This window comes from Ambystoma mexicanum, chromosome 7q (assembly GCF_040938575.1).
Source record: "Ambystoma mexicanum isolate Mex_15411 chromosome 7q, UKY_AmexF1_1, whole genome shotgun sequence".
Classification (NCBI taxonomy): Eukaryota; Metazoa; Chordata; class Amphibia; order Caudata; family Ambystomatidae; genus Ambystoma; species Ambystoma mexicanum.
In genome coordinates, this window is record NC_090941.1 from 787,045,512 (window position 1) to 787,064,459 (window position 18,948).

General features: G+C 44.3%; 1 protein-coding gene across 3 annotated transcripts in view; it reads right to left on the reverse strand.

Annotated features, from left to right (window-relative positions):
- The window catches only part of DYNC2H1 (dynein cytoplasmic 2 heavy chain 1), a 3,314,293-nt gene that overhangs the window by 270,396 nt on the left and 3,024,949 nt on the right, over nt 1-18,948 (reverse strand). For all 3 annotated transcript variants that reach the window (XM_069639013.1, XM_069639012.1, XM_069639011.1), the window contains one exon: nt 9,890-9,994. In XM_069639013.1, coding sequence (XP_069495114.1) covers nt 9,890-9,994 — 105 coding nt within the window. The remainder of the gene's footprint in view (nt 1-9,889; nt 9,995-18,948) is intronic.

The following is an 18,948-nucleotide window of genomic DNA, read 5'->3' on the forward strand; positions in this document are numbered from 1 at the left end:
TAATTTATGCAAATGGAATTCAAGACTTTCAGAGAAAGACTGCAATTTATGAAAGCATTGAAAACTACATAAGGTTAAAAGAACTTTGAAGCAAGAAGAATATCTAGTTCTGAAAAGATGTTGCAAAGGCCATCACTTTAGGATTCTAAAGAGACTTGATTGGCTTGAACTATATGCAAAACACAAGAGATATTTACAAGATATTCCACAAAGATTACTAACCTCTAAGTCTTTTACTGAGGTTTAAGAGGTAAAGAGTTTAGAGTTTATTTAGAATAATTTTAGAAAAGAAGTTTTCTTATCATATAAGTATCCAGGTGTATTTGTTTACCACAGATACCAGAGCCTACCAGACGGTTGAAGGGCTGCAGTGTCTCCGTTGTTATTTTCTCCAAATTCCCCTTTCCCTTTCTTGGGGTTTTCAGCTCTGCTTATATTTAAGGGTTGAGAGGTGAACTCCTGGTGAGGGTCTGTGGGGCCAGCATCAGCTCCTGTGGAATTCAGTCAAGCCGGACCCTGACAGTGGGGATTTCAACTGCGTTAAAATCGCAGCCCTAGACAGATCAGACTCGGCGCAACACAGGGCTAACACATCCACACGGGCGTTAAACACAATGGTAGACCACTTAGATCTGGTAGACGCATGGAGGGCACTACATCCCACAGATCGAGGCTACTCACATTACTCTTCTCCCCATAACTTACATACCAGGATAGATTACCTGTTTATCGACAGAAACCAAATGACATAGGTAGAGAAAGCGCAATAAGTAGGCAGAACAATATCAGACCACTCCCCCCTAACCATACAATGGGCAACCAAGGGACCCAGATCCCCCATACCGCTGTGGCGTATGCCAGCTATGGCACTCACGGACCCAGAATTCAAGGAAGAGCTTGGGAACAAACTAGAGGAGTTTATGCAAACAAATAAGGATAGCGTAAGCAAAACAGCCACGTTATGGGAAACATTGAAAGTAGTGACAAGGGGAGAGGTAATAGCGGGAGCTGGGGGGTTCAAAGGCAGCTAAAGCAAAAACGAGAGACCAAGGAAGAGGAAATAAAGCAAATGGAGACGAATGCCCAACTCAATGAGGCAGATGAACTAAAGCTAAAAGAGATCAGAACAAGATGCCGAGAGGCTTGGGAAAGGCTCTCCAAATTCGATTATGCCACGCGCACAGTGAGAGCACACAAAGAGGCAGACAAACCAAGCAGACTATTAGCCTGACTGTGCAAGTGAGAGCACCCAAAACACCTACCCCATGAAATAAAAGATGATAACGACACAACTCACACGACATAGCAATCTATAAATGACGTATTCACTGGCTTTTACTCCAAACATTATGCCCACGACAACAAAGCACCGATAGCTGACATTAGACAAACATTAGAAGAAATAGGCCTACCCAAACTAAGCAGCGAACAGAGAGAGTCCCTGCACGAAACCATTACTGTAAAAGACGTAACGGAGGCCATTAGATCCTTAGCCACATGCAAGACCCCAGGTAGCGACGGCTTGCCGCCAGAGTTCTACAAAGCATACGAGCCAACCTTAGCGCCTGTGCTCCACGAGGTATACATGGAGGCGTTCGAGCTAGGGACCCTGCCGGTACCATGAGAGAAACACTGATTGTCCCGATACTCAAACCAAACAAACCTCCAGAAGCCTGCGACTCATACCGTCCACCGGCGATGTTGAACTACGACAGCAAAATATTGACCTCAATATTGGCCAAACGACTAGCGAGGTGGTGGGATCGCTGATCCATGAAGATCCGAATGGATTCGTAGCAGGCCGCAACACCACGGCCAACCTATGCAGGCTGCAACACATAATAGCACAGACAACAGGGAGCGAGGAAAGGCTAGAAGTACTGTCGTTGGACGCAATGAAAGCGTTCGACTCCATATAGTGGGAGTGGATAGTGGAGGTGCTGAGGGACTTCGGATTTGGAGAAAGATTCGTGAGATGGGTCAAAGTGATCTATAACAACCCTTGGGCCAGAGTAAAGACCGGGAACAGGGTGTCCAGGGCGTGGGAGATACAGAGATGTACCAGACAAGGCTGCCCACTATCCCCCATGTTATACATACTAGGGCTGGAACCAATGGCCATCTATTTAAGAAAACAGTTCTTCGACGCAGGAATAAAGATCGGCAACACACACAACATAATATCCCTATATGCCGATGATGTGCTGCTATACCTGAGGGAGCCACACATAAACGCCCCGATAGTGTTAGAGATACTAGAGAACTGCGCGCGTTACACCGGGATACAGTTCAGTAAACACAAATCATGCGCATACCCAATGGCAAAAACGAGAGAGGTAAACCCCAAGGACTTGCCTGAAGTGGGAGTTGGCTGGCAGGCGGGGGGATTCAGATACTTAGGGGTAAACATCAGACACACACCAGAACTCACACATGAAAGCAACACAGTAGCAGTGAAAAACAGACTACATAAATCCATGAAATTCTGGTCCAAACTACCACTGTCCATGAAGGGTAGAGCAGCAATTACCAAGATGATAATACTCCTGAGGTTCCTATACCACTTCCAAAACGTATGCCACTACATTGGATCACCCTTCTTCAGGAAACTAGAAGTATTGATTAGATACTTTATATGGGGCCTGGCTAGGTATAAAATATCGATGAACACACTCACACTACCATACAAACAGGGAGGGATACAACTCCCAGACCTAGAGAAATACTACTTGGCAGCACAGTTTAGCCACGTAGCAAGATGGTTATCAGACGAGATAACACCTGAGACCGGCCTCCTGCAACACCCGATAGCCCCGACATATCTCAAAGAAATACTGTGGAATCCTCCAACGAACACAATACACCCGCTGATGTTTGTGACTCTGGGCAGGCGGATATGGAACAGAACTAAAGCAGTAACTCGAATGCAACAGCCATACGCACCAGATGTCCCAATGCTGGCAGACGTCTGTAAAGTCCCTGCAGACACACCAGCAATGAGGAAATGGGAACAGATTGGGCTGTACACATGGGGAGACATGTTTGATAATGGGGTCTTCAGAGAGTTTGATGAACTACACGAGAAAGTGGGGCTAGCCAAAGGACAATTCCTATGGTATCAACGGGTCAAACACACAGCAAAGAAAAAATGGGACACCTGGCCAGAAGAACCAATACCGAACCCCATACTCACAGAGATGCACAACTTGAGTGACGGCTGGAAACCTGTGTCAAGACTGTACCGCCAACTAACAGACAGGCCCAACCCACGGAGCAATGTCCTAAAAGAGAAATGGGAGAAGGATCTAGGCAACACAATGTCAGAGAAAGAATGGGAAAGGGCAATGGCGTACACGAAAGAAGTGTCCAGAAACGCCAGATTCAGACTAATCCAATTGAACATCCTGTACAGGACATATATGACACCCCTCAGAGTCGCAAGCTTCAACAAACAGGCCTCGCCAAACTGACCTTGGTGCGGAAACGGTCAAGCGGACCTAATGCACATGTTCTGGAGCTGCCCCAAAATTCAAAGATTTTGGGCCAAGATCACGCAAGCATGCAGGAGAACGGGGGTGCGCAGATACGACTGGACCCCGCAGGAACGCCTATTAGGCAAATACCCTTGACTAAGCAAGCACAAACACGTAGTGAAATTAATGGACCTGGCGTGCATACTGGCCAAAAGGGCAATCGCCATGGCATGGAAAAAACCTGGAGGCCCACAATACACACTATGGAGCAGAGAAATGGAAAGATGGACAACAGCAGAGACCAAGGCTTGGACTGAAGGGAACAAAGGGTCAGACAGCGACATAAGCCCCACCCTAGAAGCATGGAAGGCCCTAATCAGAGATCTGTCCCTCACAGGAGACAAACCCCCCTAAATAATCAAGAAACCACCACACAAACTGGAAACAGCATAAAGAGAACACCAATGAATGACCTGGCCGGAGAACCTCCACGTCCAAATAACAGTAACAACACCACCACACCGTTTGACCAGCAATTGCTACGAACTTACCTTGGCAGCCACGGACAGAAGTTGTTGTTTGTTGTTTATTGTTTAAATGTTGTTTGAGATCTAACACCACAGCCGCTAGAACATAACTTCGATAAGATTGTCCAATACTCTAAAATGTATGTCTAATAATAAATGCAAATAAAAACATTTATAAAAAAAGAAAAAAAGGATGGTGACAGCTTAGATAACCTCATTTTGTCAATGGTCCTGATCCAGTCCATACACTTTATTGCTTGCTTAGTTTTCAATGGATTTTGTACTAGAGTTTCAATATTACTGTTCGATTTGGATAGTATCTCAGTACATTTAGATCTCAATTTATTAAGGAATAGGCAGTTCGAACTACACATTGATACTGCCACTTCCTCATGTAAGGATGATTTTGGGTGGTCCATTATGAGCCTATATGCAAAAACCCATTTCCATTCCATCCGGGCATCCAATGAAATAAGGCCCAATTCATACCTTAAACAGGAGATGGAAACACAGTTAGGCAACGCAAAAGTTCTTCTCCAAAGTTTCCCTTCGCTTTTACCCCAGTCTATGTCAAAAGCTTAAAAGATGCAGTCCATGCCAAAGGTAATAACCGACAACACCTTGCCAATATAACATTTTAAAACAGGCATAACAGACAATTTGCAATATTGCAAATGTATCTTCTTCATCTGTGCAGCTAAATTGATTACTTTCAAGTCTAAGGTTGAGAGAAGATTGGCTTTGGTAGGAAACACTGTTATATTAGATCCTAGATAGACAACCTCTTTGGAAATAGGGATTGGTGAATTATCCAATTGCCATATTAAGGGTTTCAATCTCCTTAAGGGATGCTTGAATATAATGACTTTCGACTTGTTTGGATTGATTTTCAGGTCATTAACTCACACATAATCAGATAGGGTGGTCAATAGGCGTTGCAGTCCGACTTGAGTGTAGTCTAATACTACAATGTTGTTAGCATAAAGTAACCATTTTATTTTCATGTTGTCCAATTTGGGTCCTGCCAATCCAATCTTCTTCAACCACTGTAACAAATCCAAAAGTATAAAATAAAAAGAAAAGGTGCAAATAAACATCCTTGCCGTACTCCTCTTTTTATTTCAATGGGATGGGATACAGTGCCTGACTTAGACATTCTCACACTTAGGGAGGACCTTTCGTGGAGTTCACTCAAGATAGACAACAGATTTTCTGGCAGACCCAATTTTTTTTGTTTCATCCATAACCTATTTCTATTTATGGTATCTATGGCATGGGAAAGATCAACGCAGGCTCTGAATAGAGGGGTACCTCCGTTTATAAGTGAATCAGTACTGAAACAAGTAAGGATCAGTGTATTCAAGGAGGTAGATCATCTCCTCCTAAACCCTGTCTGTTGCTTGGGAAGTATTCCTTTTTTTCCGCCCATTTCTCAAACTCACCCAGTATAAGACCTGAAAAGATTTTTCCATCCGCATCCAAGAGTGAAATAGGCCTTTAGTTGGCTGCAGCTAGTCGGTCCCCTTTTTTATAAATTGGAATTATGATGGAGTTTCTCCACGACGCAGGAATTATTTTGATAGCAATTATATTTTCTTAATGACCCTTGCCCAAAGCTCCAGATTTAACTTCAAAACTGCGTTACTGTGTCCATTAGGGCCTACTGCCCTGGCTACTGAAGATTCTTTATTTTCATTTCTATATCCTCATGCGTATAACTCAGTAACCAGTTTGTGTCCAATTCTAATTTGGGTTCCTGAGTGATCAGGGATCCATATACCTTGGCAAAATGATTAATCCAAGTCTGCTCCTTAATGATAGTGTCTTGAGAGTGAATATTAGAAGTCTTCACGGAGCCCACAATGGACCAAAAGTTTCTCAAATTTCTCATACAAATGGCCTTTAACATCTCCTCCCCCTTTCTCTGTTTTATCATAAATCTGTGGGATCCCATCCAGTTTCTATGGCTATTATTAAGAGTTCTCATTTCTTTTTCCAGGCTTTTAGGACCTTCTACAGTTTTCTTTAAAAAATATCTATGAAGCCTTTTATACTTCTTCCTTTCCTGAATTATTATATCAAAGGAATATTTGTGATTCTTACTATGACTAATAGTACCAGAAACCAGTGGATTGAATCCCAAAGGAACTCACTGAAACTGCTGGGTTTGCAGTATTTCATTTGTTGTGACATTGTGAGATCTTTTGTTTCTGAATCTAATTTGTTAGTAAGGGTGTGCCCACCCCTTTCAAATCTCACTAAGCGATTGCCAGCAGTATTCACAGCAAGTTCATGAGAATAGAGAGATAACTGATTCTTCTGACCAAAGGTAATGGTTGATTCCAACATGCAGTGATCATCTACATTTCCCTCAGTCACCAGAAATGTACTACAATTTTAAAAAATAACTTTAGAAGCAAAGATGTAATCAATCGTCAATAGAGCCGAGTCCCTTTGCCAGGTATGGATGCTCGTGATATCAACCTGAATGCTACCGTTGAGCATCCTCATATCCCAATCAGGCATAAAGTAACACCAAGCATAGGCATTGCTATTTTTACATTTCTGTGAGAAGGCATTCCATGTTGTTTAAATACATTGCAAATTGAAGTCTCCCATTAAAATTAAATAATCGGATGGAAATTGTACAGAGAATTCTACCAAGAGCTCAGAGAGATGTTGTAGGAAATCTGTCAGCGAGGATGACTGGGGGTTACAATATAGATTGACTACGATCCAATTTACCCTAGTCGTTTCTCCTCTGCTTTGCAGTCCAACCATCAGAATACCCTGAACATCATTTGACAGTAAGATTGCGGTAGAAATAAATTCACATTACTACAAAAAATATTAGTCCTCCACTTGGTCGACCCTTTCTGATAAGAGGAAAAACCATCTACGGCCAGAACGTCGGAAGTCAGGGTTTCCTGGAACAATATCAGGTCAAAATTTTGAAGGACACAGCATTTTTTAGAGCCATCACAAAAGGAGCTGTAGCCTCTTGTGTTCCAGGCCTTAAATATGTTTTGGTCCTGCAATAAACTCTTCATCTTCTGGGAAGGGGAGATGTCACGATTTGCCTTTGTATTGAATATACTGTGGTATTGCTTAAGTCATGAGTCTTGTGTCTGATACCTAAATGCTTACAAGTTTCTTCGTTAACTCTGAAATTACTTCACAGGGCCTTATCGATGGCCAAGAAGCAAATCGCTCATTCAAATGTGGAGACTAGGACGTTGGCCCTTATATCGCTCTATGCAAGAGAAAAGGTCATGTTCATTTGGAAAGACGTTCACAATGAACATTATGAGTTTCATGAAAATCGTAGTGATAAATTAATTATTCTTGAAGAACAAATGAGGAAAGTTAATCAGAAATCTTGTAGATTTCCTTTACTACCATTGGTGAATGTTTATAACCAAAATGTATTACCTACACCGATTTATGGATCAGAAATAATTGATATTCCAGGAGACAAAAATCTAGACATACTTGAAGCCTTGCATGGAAAAGCATATTTGGGTTTGCAAAGTCTACACCCAAGGTAGTAGTAAGATTAGAACTTGGTTTGAAGTGATTGGCCTCGCTTGTTAGGTTTAAGAAGGTAATATTATTGCAGACAATGATAAGTCCTCTGCGAGGCTCTAACTAAGTTTTCTAGAGGTCATTTTATTAAAAAGCCCCTCGATTGTGCTGAAAAGTTTCAGAAATTAATGTCTAGATACTTTAAGTGAAGCTGGGTGTAATGAGAATCTTTTGACGATAAACCCACCTAGAATTAAGCATAAAATATGAGAATTTGAGTAAGATTAGAACTTGGTTTGAAGTCATTGGCCTCGCTTGTTAGGTTTAAGAAGGTAATATTATTGCAGACAATGATAAGTCCTCTGCGAGGCTCTATCTAAGTTTTCTAGAGGTCATTTTATTAAAAAGCCCCTCGATTGTGCTGAACAGTTTCAGAAATTAATGTCTAGATACTTTAAGTGAAGCCGGGTGTAATGAGAATCTTTTGAAGATAAACCCACTTAGAATTAAGCGTGAAATATGAGAATCTGACTGGGTGAAACAAAATGATCTGTTGATACGCTACAGCTCACTAAAAGAGTATGCTTTGACTGTAAGGAAATATGGCACCAATCCGAACTATCTAAAGTGTTTCCAGACCATAAGTATTCCATGTTGTTTATGGGGACCAAGTAGAGGTTTATCAAAGGGATAAAAGATATTGCTGTTTATGTAAAGAGAAAGATATTTTAGACACTTGGAAACACCCAATTGTAAACTGCCCCAAAACCAGTTTATTGTCTATCCAATTCTTCCATGGATTAGTTTCAAATGTAGAATCTCTGTTTACAAATTAATTTTTCTATATGCTGTTGATGGGGAATAAAACAAAAATCATTATTGCACTGATGAACTTTATTAAGCAGATTTATAGTCTACTGGATGCAAATTGGCCCTTTTAATATTGTTTGTTATGATGGTGATGTGATACAAGATTAGTCTGCTGCTAGGAGTGATGTAATTTATATGTGATGATTATTGGTTCTATTAATTGTATTAAATTGTATGTTATTTTTTCAAACTCTTTATTGATTTTCATAGCGGTTACAGACCATCATATGCATCAAGTGTACGAAAACATCATATTTAGGTGATTTCTGCATTGCTGTATGTTTTTGTGATGTTTAATGGTATTATTAATGTTTTATAAAGGTTTGTATAAACCAAATATACTTAATTAAAAAAATGACTTGGTCCCGCAATAAACTCTTCATCTTTAGAGAAGGGGTGATGTATGATTCGACTTTGTATTGAATGACTATACTCTGTTATTGCTAGAGTTATGAGCCCTGGGTCTGATACCTACGTTTTACAAGTTTCTTTATCAACTCTGAAATGACTTCACCGGGCCTTAGTGAAGGTGAAGAAGCAAATCCTTCAACAGTGGAAAGTGAGCCCTCAACCAAATATGGAGACCAGGATGTTGGACCGTATACCATTCTGCAAGGGAAAAGGTCATGTATAAGGGGAAAGAAATTCACAATGAATGAGTCTATGCGATCCATGACTATTATATATAATCACTACTGCTCCACTAGATAGGAGTTTGATATTTCCCTCATACCCCCCACTGGTCCTATCCTCCATTTTGATCTGTCCTTATGTTTCTTTGATATTTTGGGGTTGAACGTAATTGACTTACAAGGCCCAGGTACAATTTAATTTTGGGATTTGTTATTTTGGACAACCTTTCATTGCCCCTTACAATATTACCTGTGCTCTTGATTATCCATAAAGTATATGGGAACAAAGAAGAGAATTTGTAAAATGAGCTAGTGCGAGAAAAAGAATGTTAACTGACTGATGGAAATCAAAATTTCAAATGATGAAAGCAGTGTAATAAAGTGTAAAATGCAATACAATCATACCAGTGCAGTTATCTGGCTAATGCACCATAACTGTCTTTTTTACTGTCCAGTTTTTCAAGGAGTTTTTGGGTGATATAAAGTGGGAAAGCATAGCCTTTGAGGAGGGAACAGTGCTTACCCAGTGTTTAAGGATAGGCAAACTACAAGCATAGAAGTAATTGATTCTCACCAAGAAATGTACAGCAAAGTGCGGCGACAATGTATCATGCAAATATTCAGCAGAATCAAACGCTTAGCTATTCACATGTCTAGTGGTTATTCCAAGGCACAGCAGCAGGAGTCCAGCAGCATTCCCAAGAAGCAGAAGCAGTTTCAAATGAGACCTCAAATACTAATCTCTTTATGGAATGTTAAACTCTCATCCAAGACTGTAGTAAGCAGGCACAGTAGTTCATCTCCATTACATTTCACAATCAACATGTTTCATTGGTTCAAGCAGACAGATATTGTAACTTACTTGGGAACTGATCATGCGCTGTGAAGAGCGAGCAATATTGGCAGGCAAGCCAAAGAAAGCAGGCTTGTCGTCTTCTGGCAGGCCTTCAATAACACTTCGGTAGTCCTACAGAGACGGAGGATATAAAGACAATTAATTGCATGTATTAAAAATGCCTTGATGAATTTGATTTATGTGGAAACTGGGGAAACATTTAAGAAGTCAATACTATAAAGCGAATTTAAGCACATTTTCGTTGTGGGTTCATTATTTAAGTGATCATCAAAATGTTAGGCTAGAACCCATGCCTCTCCAGATTTTTGGGAGCACGACTTGCATGTCCCCTAACAATGGGTTATACTGGCTATGGTTGATGGGAGAAGGGACACGTACTCCAAAAAATCTGGATGGCCAAAGGCTGCTGACTCCAAGGCTAATGCATCAGATGGGATCATAAATTGGTATTTAAACTCCTTGTTCACAGGCCCTTTGTCGGACCTCCTAAATGTCTATCTACGAAGGTTTCATATGTTACCATTATGATAATAATTTAGACTGAGGGTACAATCTGTATAGAAAGAGCCCACTTTTGATCCTTCTCATTAACAGTGTTATGGGTGATAAGGGCCAGATAATTCTCAGTGGCCAACTCCCAGAGATGGATTGATATTGCGGTCTGGGTATCACAAAGCCAGGTTTGTGCTATGGAAATATGTTCAATAAATAAAACAATTTAAATAAAGAAAGGAATTGGCGGGACACAATGTTTCCAGGGCAAGCCTGAACATCAAATTCTCCTCACCTTCACTAACAGAACCACACCCCATGTAGCCCAGTAAAGCATCAGTTTGCAGTAAATCATACATCATTTCAGAATAAACTGTATACAAGCACAAGAAATATCACCTGAAAGTCAACCCACAAATCAGAAAGTGCTAATAGCTTGTAAACCTTAGGTTTCAGATCTATAGAAAAAATAAAAACAAATGGAAGCCCTCCAATTTCATGAAACTCATTTTAAAACATGAATATGTGGTCTCTTCCCCCTATGAGTTTGCAACAGGGAAGTATTAGTGAAAGTCCACACAATGCTTCATATTTTACTCTTTGAGGATAGCTCGGTAAAAGACTCCTTGAGTAGGGAACACTGCTTAGAGTTATGTGCCTTCTTCAACGCGACAATGGAAATGGCGCAGAGTCGGGGTGGGGTGAGGGTCTGATGGCCAAGGCTTACAAACAAATGACTTACTTTAATGTTCTTTCTGATGGTTATTCCTGTCCCTACTACAGATTCCTCATTTTTGAAGTACATCCCTGATGCATTGAGCTCTGGAAATCTGAGGTTGCGATACAGATAGGAGGCTGGCGCCATCACAGGCCCTTGCAGTCAATACGTGAGGACCACATTAAGATTCCACTTTGGGACCATAAAAGGATTTTAAGGCAACACATTGGTTAGTCCTTTTGAAAACTAAGGCTCGGGCATGGCTGGCCCGAGCAGCATGAAGATGTGCTCTCGGTGAGCTCGAGTTCACCCCCATCAGCCTTCTACCCGCATGATTAATGTGAGCAACGGGAGCAGACTGAGCTCCTCAGTAATGTTGGAGGGTCAGGGGCAGACCTTGATAAAGTGGTTCCTCTTAAGGTTCTTGTGTTGGAGTACTGGTGCCTGGGCTTATTGTGAGTGTCCTGGATGACCGTCGTGACTGAGGCTTCTTCCTCGTATTGTGCAGCCTGCCCCAGTGCTCGTGGCAGACACAGCACGAGGGGGGGGTATCAGAGAGCTCTCTCAGATAGACTAGCGGCATTAAGCGTTTCCCAGCGTAGTCCAGGAGAGCTGAAGCCCCTGGTGGAGGGTCAGTGAAGGAGAAAAGGCTGACCACCATTTGTTACTCTGGCAAGGACCTGATAGAGTGTAAGTATGAGGGAGCTGAACGCCTCATCCCATATTGGCCAACCAATCAGCCAAGATCAAGACTGGAGACTTCAAGTCACTGCTGCAGGGGCAGGAGGGCCCGAAGAAGAACAAAGTAGTGGCAGCAGCGCAGGTCCTCTACCAACATCACAGTAGTCAGACTTTGAGGAGGCCCCCACGATGAGATTTGATCTGCAATTGATACTAGCCGAAATCAAGAACGAGATTAAGGACAGTGTGGCAACGGTATCCAAGACCATCTCCGATGTGAGCAAACAGGTGTGACAGTTGAAAAGAGAATGGGGGAGGCACAGTATACTCTATGTGAGCAGGGCGTTAAGCAAGAGCAGATCTCGAAGTGCTTTGGGGAACTGGAACAGCAAATGGAACGGCTGATAAATGAACAGGTGAACGCATAGAATAGGTCAAGACGGAATAATATTCGATTGCGAGGGATCCCTAAAACAGTATGGGATGCAGAGCTGGAGGCCTATGTACGTGCCTTGTACCGACAGATCTTAGATTCCCCTGAGAAAGAAGAAATCGCACCAACCGAGTGTACGCAGCATACCAAAAAGAACTTGCTACCGCACATGCTCATCAGGGTCCATCCACCTGCTTCAGTTGAAGGTGCAAACAATAGGGGCTGAGAGGCATCAGGAGGCAGTCCGGTTCAGGGATGCCTCTATAACGATTTACCAGGACGTGGCCCAGATAACTTTGCAAAGGAGGAAGAGTCTGTGGCTGGTGACTAGCAGGTTGTGTGAAAAGGGAGTACGTTACCGATGGACCTTCATCTGCAGACTGCGATTTGAATATGGCGGGAAAGCATAGCATATAACTAAAGGAGGAAGAAGATCCAGAACTTTTGGAGGGTAAAGGTTCAACTCTGCAAGATGACGAGTCGCACGAGGGTGCCGGGAATGATAAGGATGTGCGCACCAGCAAGAAGGACGGATGGAGACCTGTAAGACCATATCCCAAAGGCCGAGGGAGGGGCTGGCAGACTCCACAAGTGACCTGAGAACATAGTGACTATAGCGTTAATTGCTGTGCTGGCCTGATCCCTTAGGGCTGGGACGTGGTGGTGGATGATGCCGCATTATGGTTTAGGTTGTGTTCCATCAGCATATTTTGGGGGAGTGTTGATCCGCCTGTATTGCTCGTCATCAACACGTTCTGGGGGGTGGGGACTAATCTGGGGGCTCAAATTGTACTGATCTTTCTATTGCATTGTGTGGGGGATGTGGGGGTGGGTGGTGTACTGGATTTGGCCCTGAATTTCCCAGGATGGGGATTTCATCCCGGGAGGCGGGGGTACAGGACGGGGGAGGGGAATGGGGATAAGGTTGAGTTTACTACTGTTTACTGTGGCATGATGAATGGTTCAAATGGGCAGATGTTGGGTGGTTCTTTTCCATTTTGTGGAGGCATACAGAGGGAGAGACCAAGGACAGGAGCTGGCCGAGGTGATAATTACCCTGACTGTTCCGGGGCTTAAATCCCCCTCCAAGCGCTAAGGCGGCTGGTTGAGCTGAGGGCCTTCATCGTATTCCTTCAGGAAACGCACCTGTTAGCAGCCATTGAGAAATGGATAAGGCATAAGCTATTCCCTCAACAGTAGCTATTCCCTCAACAGTATTATGCATCCTCCAGGAATAAGAAAAAGGGTGTGGGAATCCTGATTGGGAATAATATCAGTTTTACTAAATGGTTTCTCTATAAGGACCCGGAGGAAGAGGTTTCTGATATTGAAGGGCTTGATTGGAGACAAAATGTACACCCGGGTACCACTGTATGGCCCAAACGATTGGCAGAACCATTTTATTAAAACACAGGGACTGCCCCTACAGGGTCTGACTGAAGGCCAGGTGGTGGTGGGAGGAGATTTCAATTGCATAATCGATCCTAGGATGGATAAAACACTGCCCCCAACCTCTAATGATAATAGACAGACAGGAACTAGCAAGGTTTCTTAGGAAGCTATGCCTTATTGAAACCTGGAGGTTTTTCTGTCAGGAGGAAAGGGACTACACACATTTATCTGCTCTACATAGGGGCTTCTCCAGAATCGACATGGTGATGGTCTAGGCTACCATTATTCCCATGGTCTTGCCAAATGAGAGGAAACCCTGGAGGCTGAATGAGTTTGTTTTGCGGGACATAGCACTCAGGGCACATATGGAGAATACCAGCCAGAATTATTTTCGCAAGAATGATACAGAGGGGATGGATTGGAGGGTGGTGTGGGCTGCTGCAAGGCTGAGTTAAGAGGAGAGCTCATTTCCGAGACTGCTCCGTACCGGAGGGTGCGAGATTCGGTGTGGGTGGCATTGGAGTAGGAGGTAGGAGTGGGTGCAAAGACTCATGTACATAAGAATACTCTCAAATCTCTGAGGGAGCTCCAGAGTGTCAGAGTGATGTTGGAAGCGCACGTCGCAGACAGGTAAGCCCAGATGCGATTCCAAACCAAATAGTCATATTATTGTAATGGAAACAAGGCCAACGAAACAGCAATTACATTATGCAGCTTTAGTCAGATTCTGGGGAATTAGGAAGGGGAAAAGCAAGACAATTTGGAAGCCTCCTAAAGGCAACTAGCGAGCGCAGACAATCTAGAGCCTTCAGATCAAAGCACTTTTATGCAGACAGCACATCTGCACCAGATGTCTTGGGAAGATAAAGACAGTATATAAAGTCTGTTCACACCGGAGGAAGTCGATAGGGCTATTGATTCCCTCAACAGCTTCTACAAGGCCTTTAAACCCTGGCTGATACCGCCATTACCTAAACTATTTAATGTAATCCGGGACGAGGGGTTGATATCACGGGATATGGCTATTTCCACCACAACATTGCTTCTCAAACCAAACAAGGAACCAACGGATTGTGGTAGCTACCATCCAATTTCCCTATTAAACAACGATGCAAAGATTTACTCAGTTATTTTCCGGGCAATTGATGGAGCTTCTTGCTAAAATCATTCACCTTGATAAGGCGGGATTTATAGCTGGACAGCACACTCGAAAAAACACTAGGAGGGCAGTAAATATTATTGACTGGGGCAGACAGACAGGGCAGACATTCTCAATTACAGCCCTGGATGCTACTCGGGCCTTCGATTGCATGGATTGGGGTTACCTGAGGTGTACCTTGGAGGCCTTCAGCTGTGGTCTGGCCTTTATTCGAATGGTTCTCTGAAACTTTCAAATCCCATCCATGAGATTGGTGGTCAAAGGGCGTCTGTCAAGGCAGATTGCAATCAGGCGGGGTACACGGCAGTGGTGCATGCTTTCCTCCCTAATTTTTGCAATAGCAATGGAGCTGATGGCTAGAGTGATACAGCAAGATAAAGAGATAATGGGTGTGCGGGAGGGGCAATACGCGCATAGAATAGTCTTATATGCGGATTATGTGCTGCTATTTCTCAGTGACACAGCCAATTAATTGCCTAAGGTAGTGCAGGTACTACAAGACATTGCTGGGACATCAGGATTCAGCATCAACTATGCAAGATCTAAGGCGCTTAATATATCAGAAAGTGGTTCAGGGAATTTCCGCTTCAAAAGGCTAGGTCAGACATTGGCTACTTAGGGATAAAATGAACGGCAGATTATGATAGTCTATATAAGGCCAACATACCTCCTGGGACGGCATCATGAAGCAAGACACAGACAACAGATTCAAAGTTCAAAATAACTTTTTTTAACTTCGATGCCAGGATGGTTGAAGGCCTAACTTGTCCCATGCTAAGGTGGGATTTCCCTACCTGAACGAAACTAAGGAACTCATCCTCAAACTAAGGAACTCAATCCTCAGATTGATTGTTGTGCATTCCTGTGGGCCGCCGTTTCCATGATTGCAGTCTTGGGTTTGTTTCTCCGCCACTGTGTTATTCAGCCATGGTTTGCCTTGCCACGCAATCAGAGGATTGCCGTGGTATGTCTCTACCATAAATTCTTGGCCTACGCCAAACGTCTTAAAACAAAATTGCTGCAGATTCCAAGATGGCCACCGACGAGGGAGGGCACATCTCTAGTCCTCCGTCAGGACCTATCATTACAGCGTGCCCTCGGGCGCTCATAAGCAGCTTCAAGATATCAAGCGGACAGCCCGAGGCATACCCAGGAAGTGGTCCCAAACACTTGCCAATTGTGGAGAAGGATTAACGCACCCCTGTGAAGCTAGGTGAGGGTGCAGTGGAAGAGAGCCAGAGAGCGGGCGCTACGCTGCACTGCACCGAAACCTGCATCCCCTCGAGCTCCGTGGAGGAGGATCTGCCGAGACAGGCATTCCACTCGCTGGACTCCGTGTAGACCCAGAAGAGTCTTGCGTGTCCCTGCCAGCAAAAAAGGTACATCCTCAGCAGCAGCAAGGGGGGGACACAGAGCAGAAGGCTATAAGAGGTCTTGGCCTGCAACACAGCAGGAAGATACACCAGAACACACATCAACAGAACGCCGGCTCCACAACAACCACCAGTTGCAGATCTGTACGCCCCCTCCCCTTGGGGGACAGGAGCCAGGAAAGGGAACCATAAGCGTTCCACGCAGCAAGCGGGGGTGCTCTGGGAGAGAGCACCCACACAAAACCACAAGAAGGGCCCTGGGGCCAAGAGGAAACCAGAAGGAGAAACAGGCTGTAGTGACACGGGTAGTGCCAAAAGGCTCCACAACAGAAGCTGGGCACAGGAATACAGGAGGAACATCCCAGATGCCAAGGCCAAAACCAAAGAACACGGCGGCCAAACTAAAAGGATCCACTGACTCCCAGCAAGGCTAGCTGGAACGTTGCTGGAGACAGCACCAGGAGGACAATCAAGGAACAACCACTGAATAACAAGCCACAGAGGGCCAAAAAGCTGGAAGCTTGTGTTCCATTGCAAAAAATAAGGAAGACCTGCTGGAATGCCTTAAGGGGATGGAGGACAGAATGGTGAATTCCTTTCAGGAACAACTGAGGAAGTTGAAAAGCAAACTTCGGGACTCGCTCCAGGAAGTGAGGAAGGAAATCACTGATCTTGGTTTTAGAGTGGACACAACGGAACAGGGTCTGTCCGAAATATCAAAGGAGTTCAAGGACAACAGTGTACTACTGGAACAAGTAGCCAGGGCGACCCAGAACATAGAACTCCAGGGGGAGGATCTGGAAAACCATTCCCGAAGGTCCAACATAAGGGTGAAAGGCTTGTGTAAGACTCTCCTGAAGAGCACTATGCAGCAGTGCTTTGGTAGTCTCTTGACGGACACCCAACCACAGTAAGTCAAAATAGACCAGGCACATAGAGTGGGCCCAAAGAAGCGTGACCCAGGGGCAATGCCCAGAGATGTCCTGGTAGCTCTGGCCTCATACACAATGAAGGAAGAGATTCTGCGATCTGCAAGAGCTCAACAAGGCCTCACAATTAATGGCACCCCAGTCCAACTCTAAAAAGACTTAGCACTCTCCATGCTGCAAAAGAGGAGAGCAATGCAGCCAGTGAATAAAGTGCTAATAGCAAAAAACATTGCCTATAAGTGGACGTTCCCATTCAGCCTCCTGTTTACATGGGAGGGCAGGCAGTAGCGAGCAACATCACTTGAAGAGGGGTTATCGATACTGAATATGGAAGAAGAAGTAGCACAACCCACGCAACTCTCCTGGAGACGGCAATAGACCCTGGGGATGGGGTGGGGGGTGGTCAGGAAACGGAGAAGGGGAAAACTGAAAGGCCCTCGAGAAAAGTGAATGGTACTAGGTACAACTAGGTCTCAAAGTAGGTGTGAGAAGTACAATCTGATGCAGCTTGACCTAGAGGCTTGGGGGTAAATGTTGGGGTAAACATATATGACCAACGAAGTGCAAGAAGATCGGGGCCGTGCGGGGGGGGGGGGATTGGGGCTATGTTGGAATCCATAGTGAGGTTAGGTGCGCCTCTATGGGGGAAATTCCTGGGGTTATACCAGGTCCAAGGGTAGTGTCTGGGGCAGTTCTAGGGAACTTAGGTCCTGACCGGGTGGGGATTTCGAGGGGGGGTAGAGGGAAAGGGGCAGGTAGAGGGTGAAGGGAAAGGGGGAAGGAGCAGTTGGGGCGGCTTAAGAGGAGGAGAGTGGGGGCAAGACGAAGGGGGCAGGGTTGAAGAGGAAGGCAGCGTTGAAAAGGGAAATAATGGGAACCTGCATGGCCAGAATAAGAAAGGGGCAAACTGGGGTCCATAGGAAGAGTCACCACAGTCTCAATGTCAATTAAGATCACCTCATATAATGTAAGGGGATTGAATTCCCCCGCCAAACGAAATAAAGTTGAAAGATTACTAGACTGCAATTAACCAGACATTATCATGTTACAGGAGACCCATATAAATAAAAGCAGACAAGTCAGTCCCCCGATTTCAATATTTCACACACATATATTAGGCCAACGCTCTGGAGAGAACAGCAGGGGTATTGATAGGCATCAGAACCTCCCTCCAGGCAAAGGTTCTACGATCCGATCACTGGAGGACAAATTGGGGGGATATGTGTTTGTGCAAATACAATTAGGACATAAATATCTAACTCTGGGAACTGTGTACGCACCAAACTCCAATCAGTCAAGCTTCTTTTGCAGGGTGGTCCTACAACTAGACAAATTTGCTATAGGAGATAATATATCGGCAGGGGATTTTAACGTGGCCTGGGACCCCTCCAAGGACCATAGTTCACACGGGACTCAAAGTAAAATCTCCCCCCTAACAGTCTAAAAGCTGCCTTTGAGAATTTGGCCCTTAAGGACACCTGGTGGGAGACGAGAGGCGAAGATAGTGGGTTTCACATGCTTTTCACACGTACACCAGACTCCATCCAGAATCGATTATATTTGTGTCTCGGTGGCCCTACTGGGGGAAGTGGTGAAGCTAGACCTGGGGGCAATATTTCTATTAGATCATGCGCCATTGACCATCTCTGTACGCAGATGGGAACCACACAGGGGACTATGGACATGGACGTTCCCCAGGGGGATTCTGTCAGACGAAGGGTTCCTGAACGCCTTGGGGGACAAAGTTGATGAATATTTTATTGAAAATGGGAAATGCGGGGAAGCCCTGGGAGGGGTCTGGGAGGCCTTCAATGTGGTCCTTAGGGGGCGGGGGGGGAATTATAAAAATACAGTCTAAAAAAAAAGGATCAGAGAGAAGTGGTAGAAA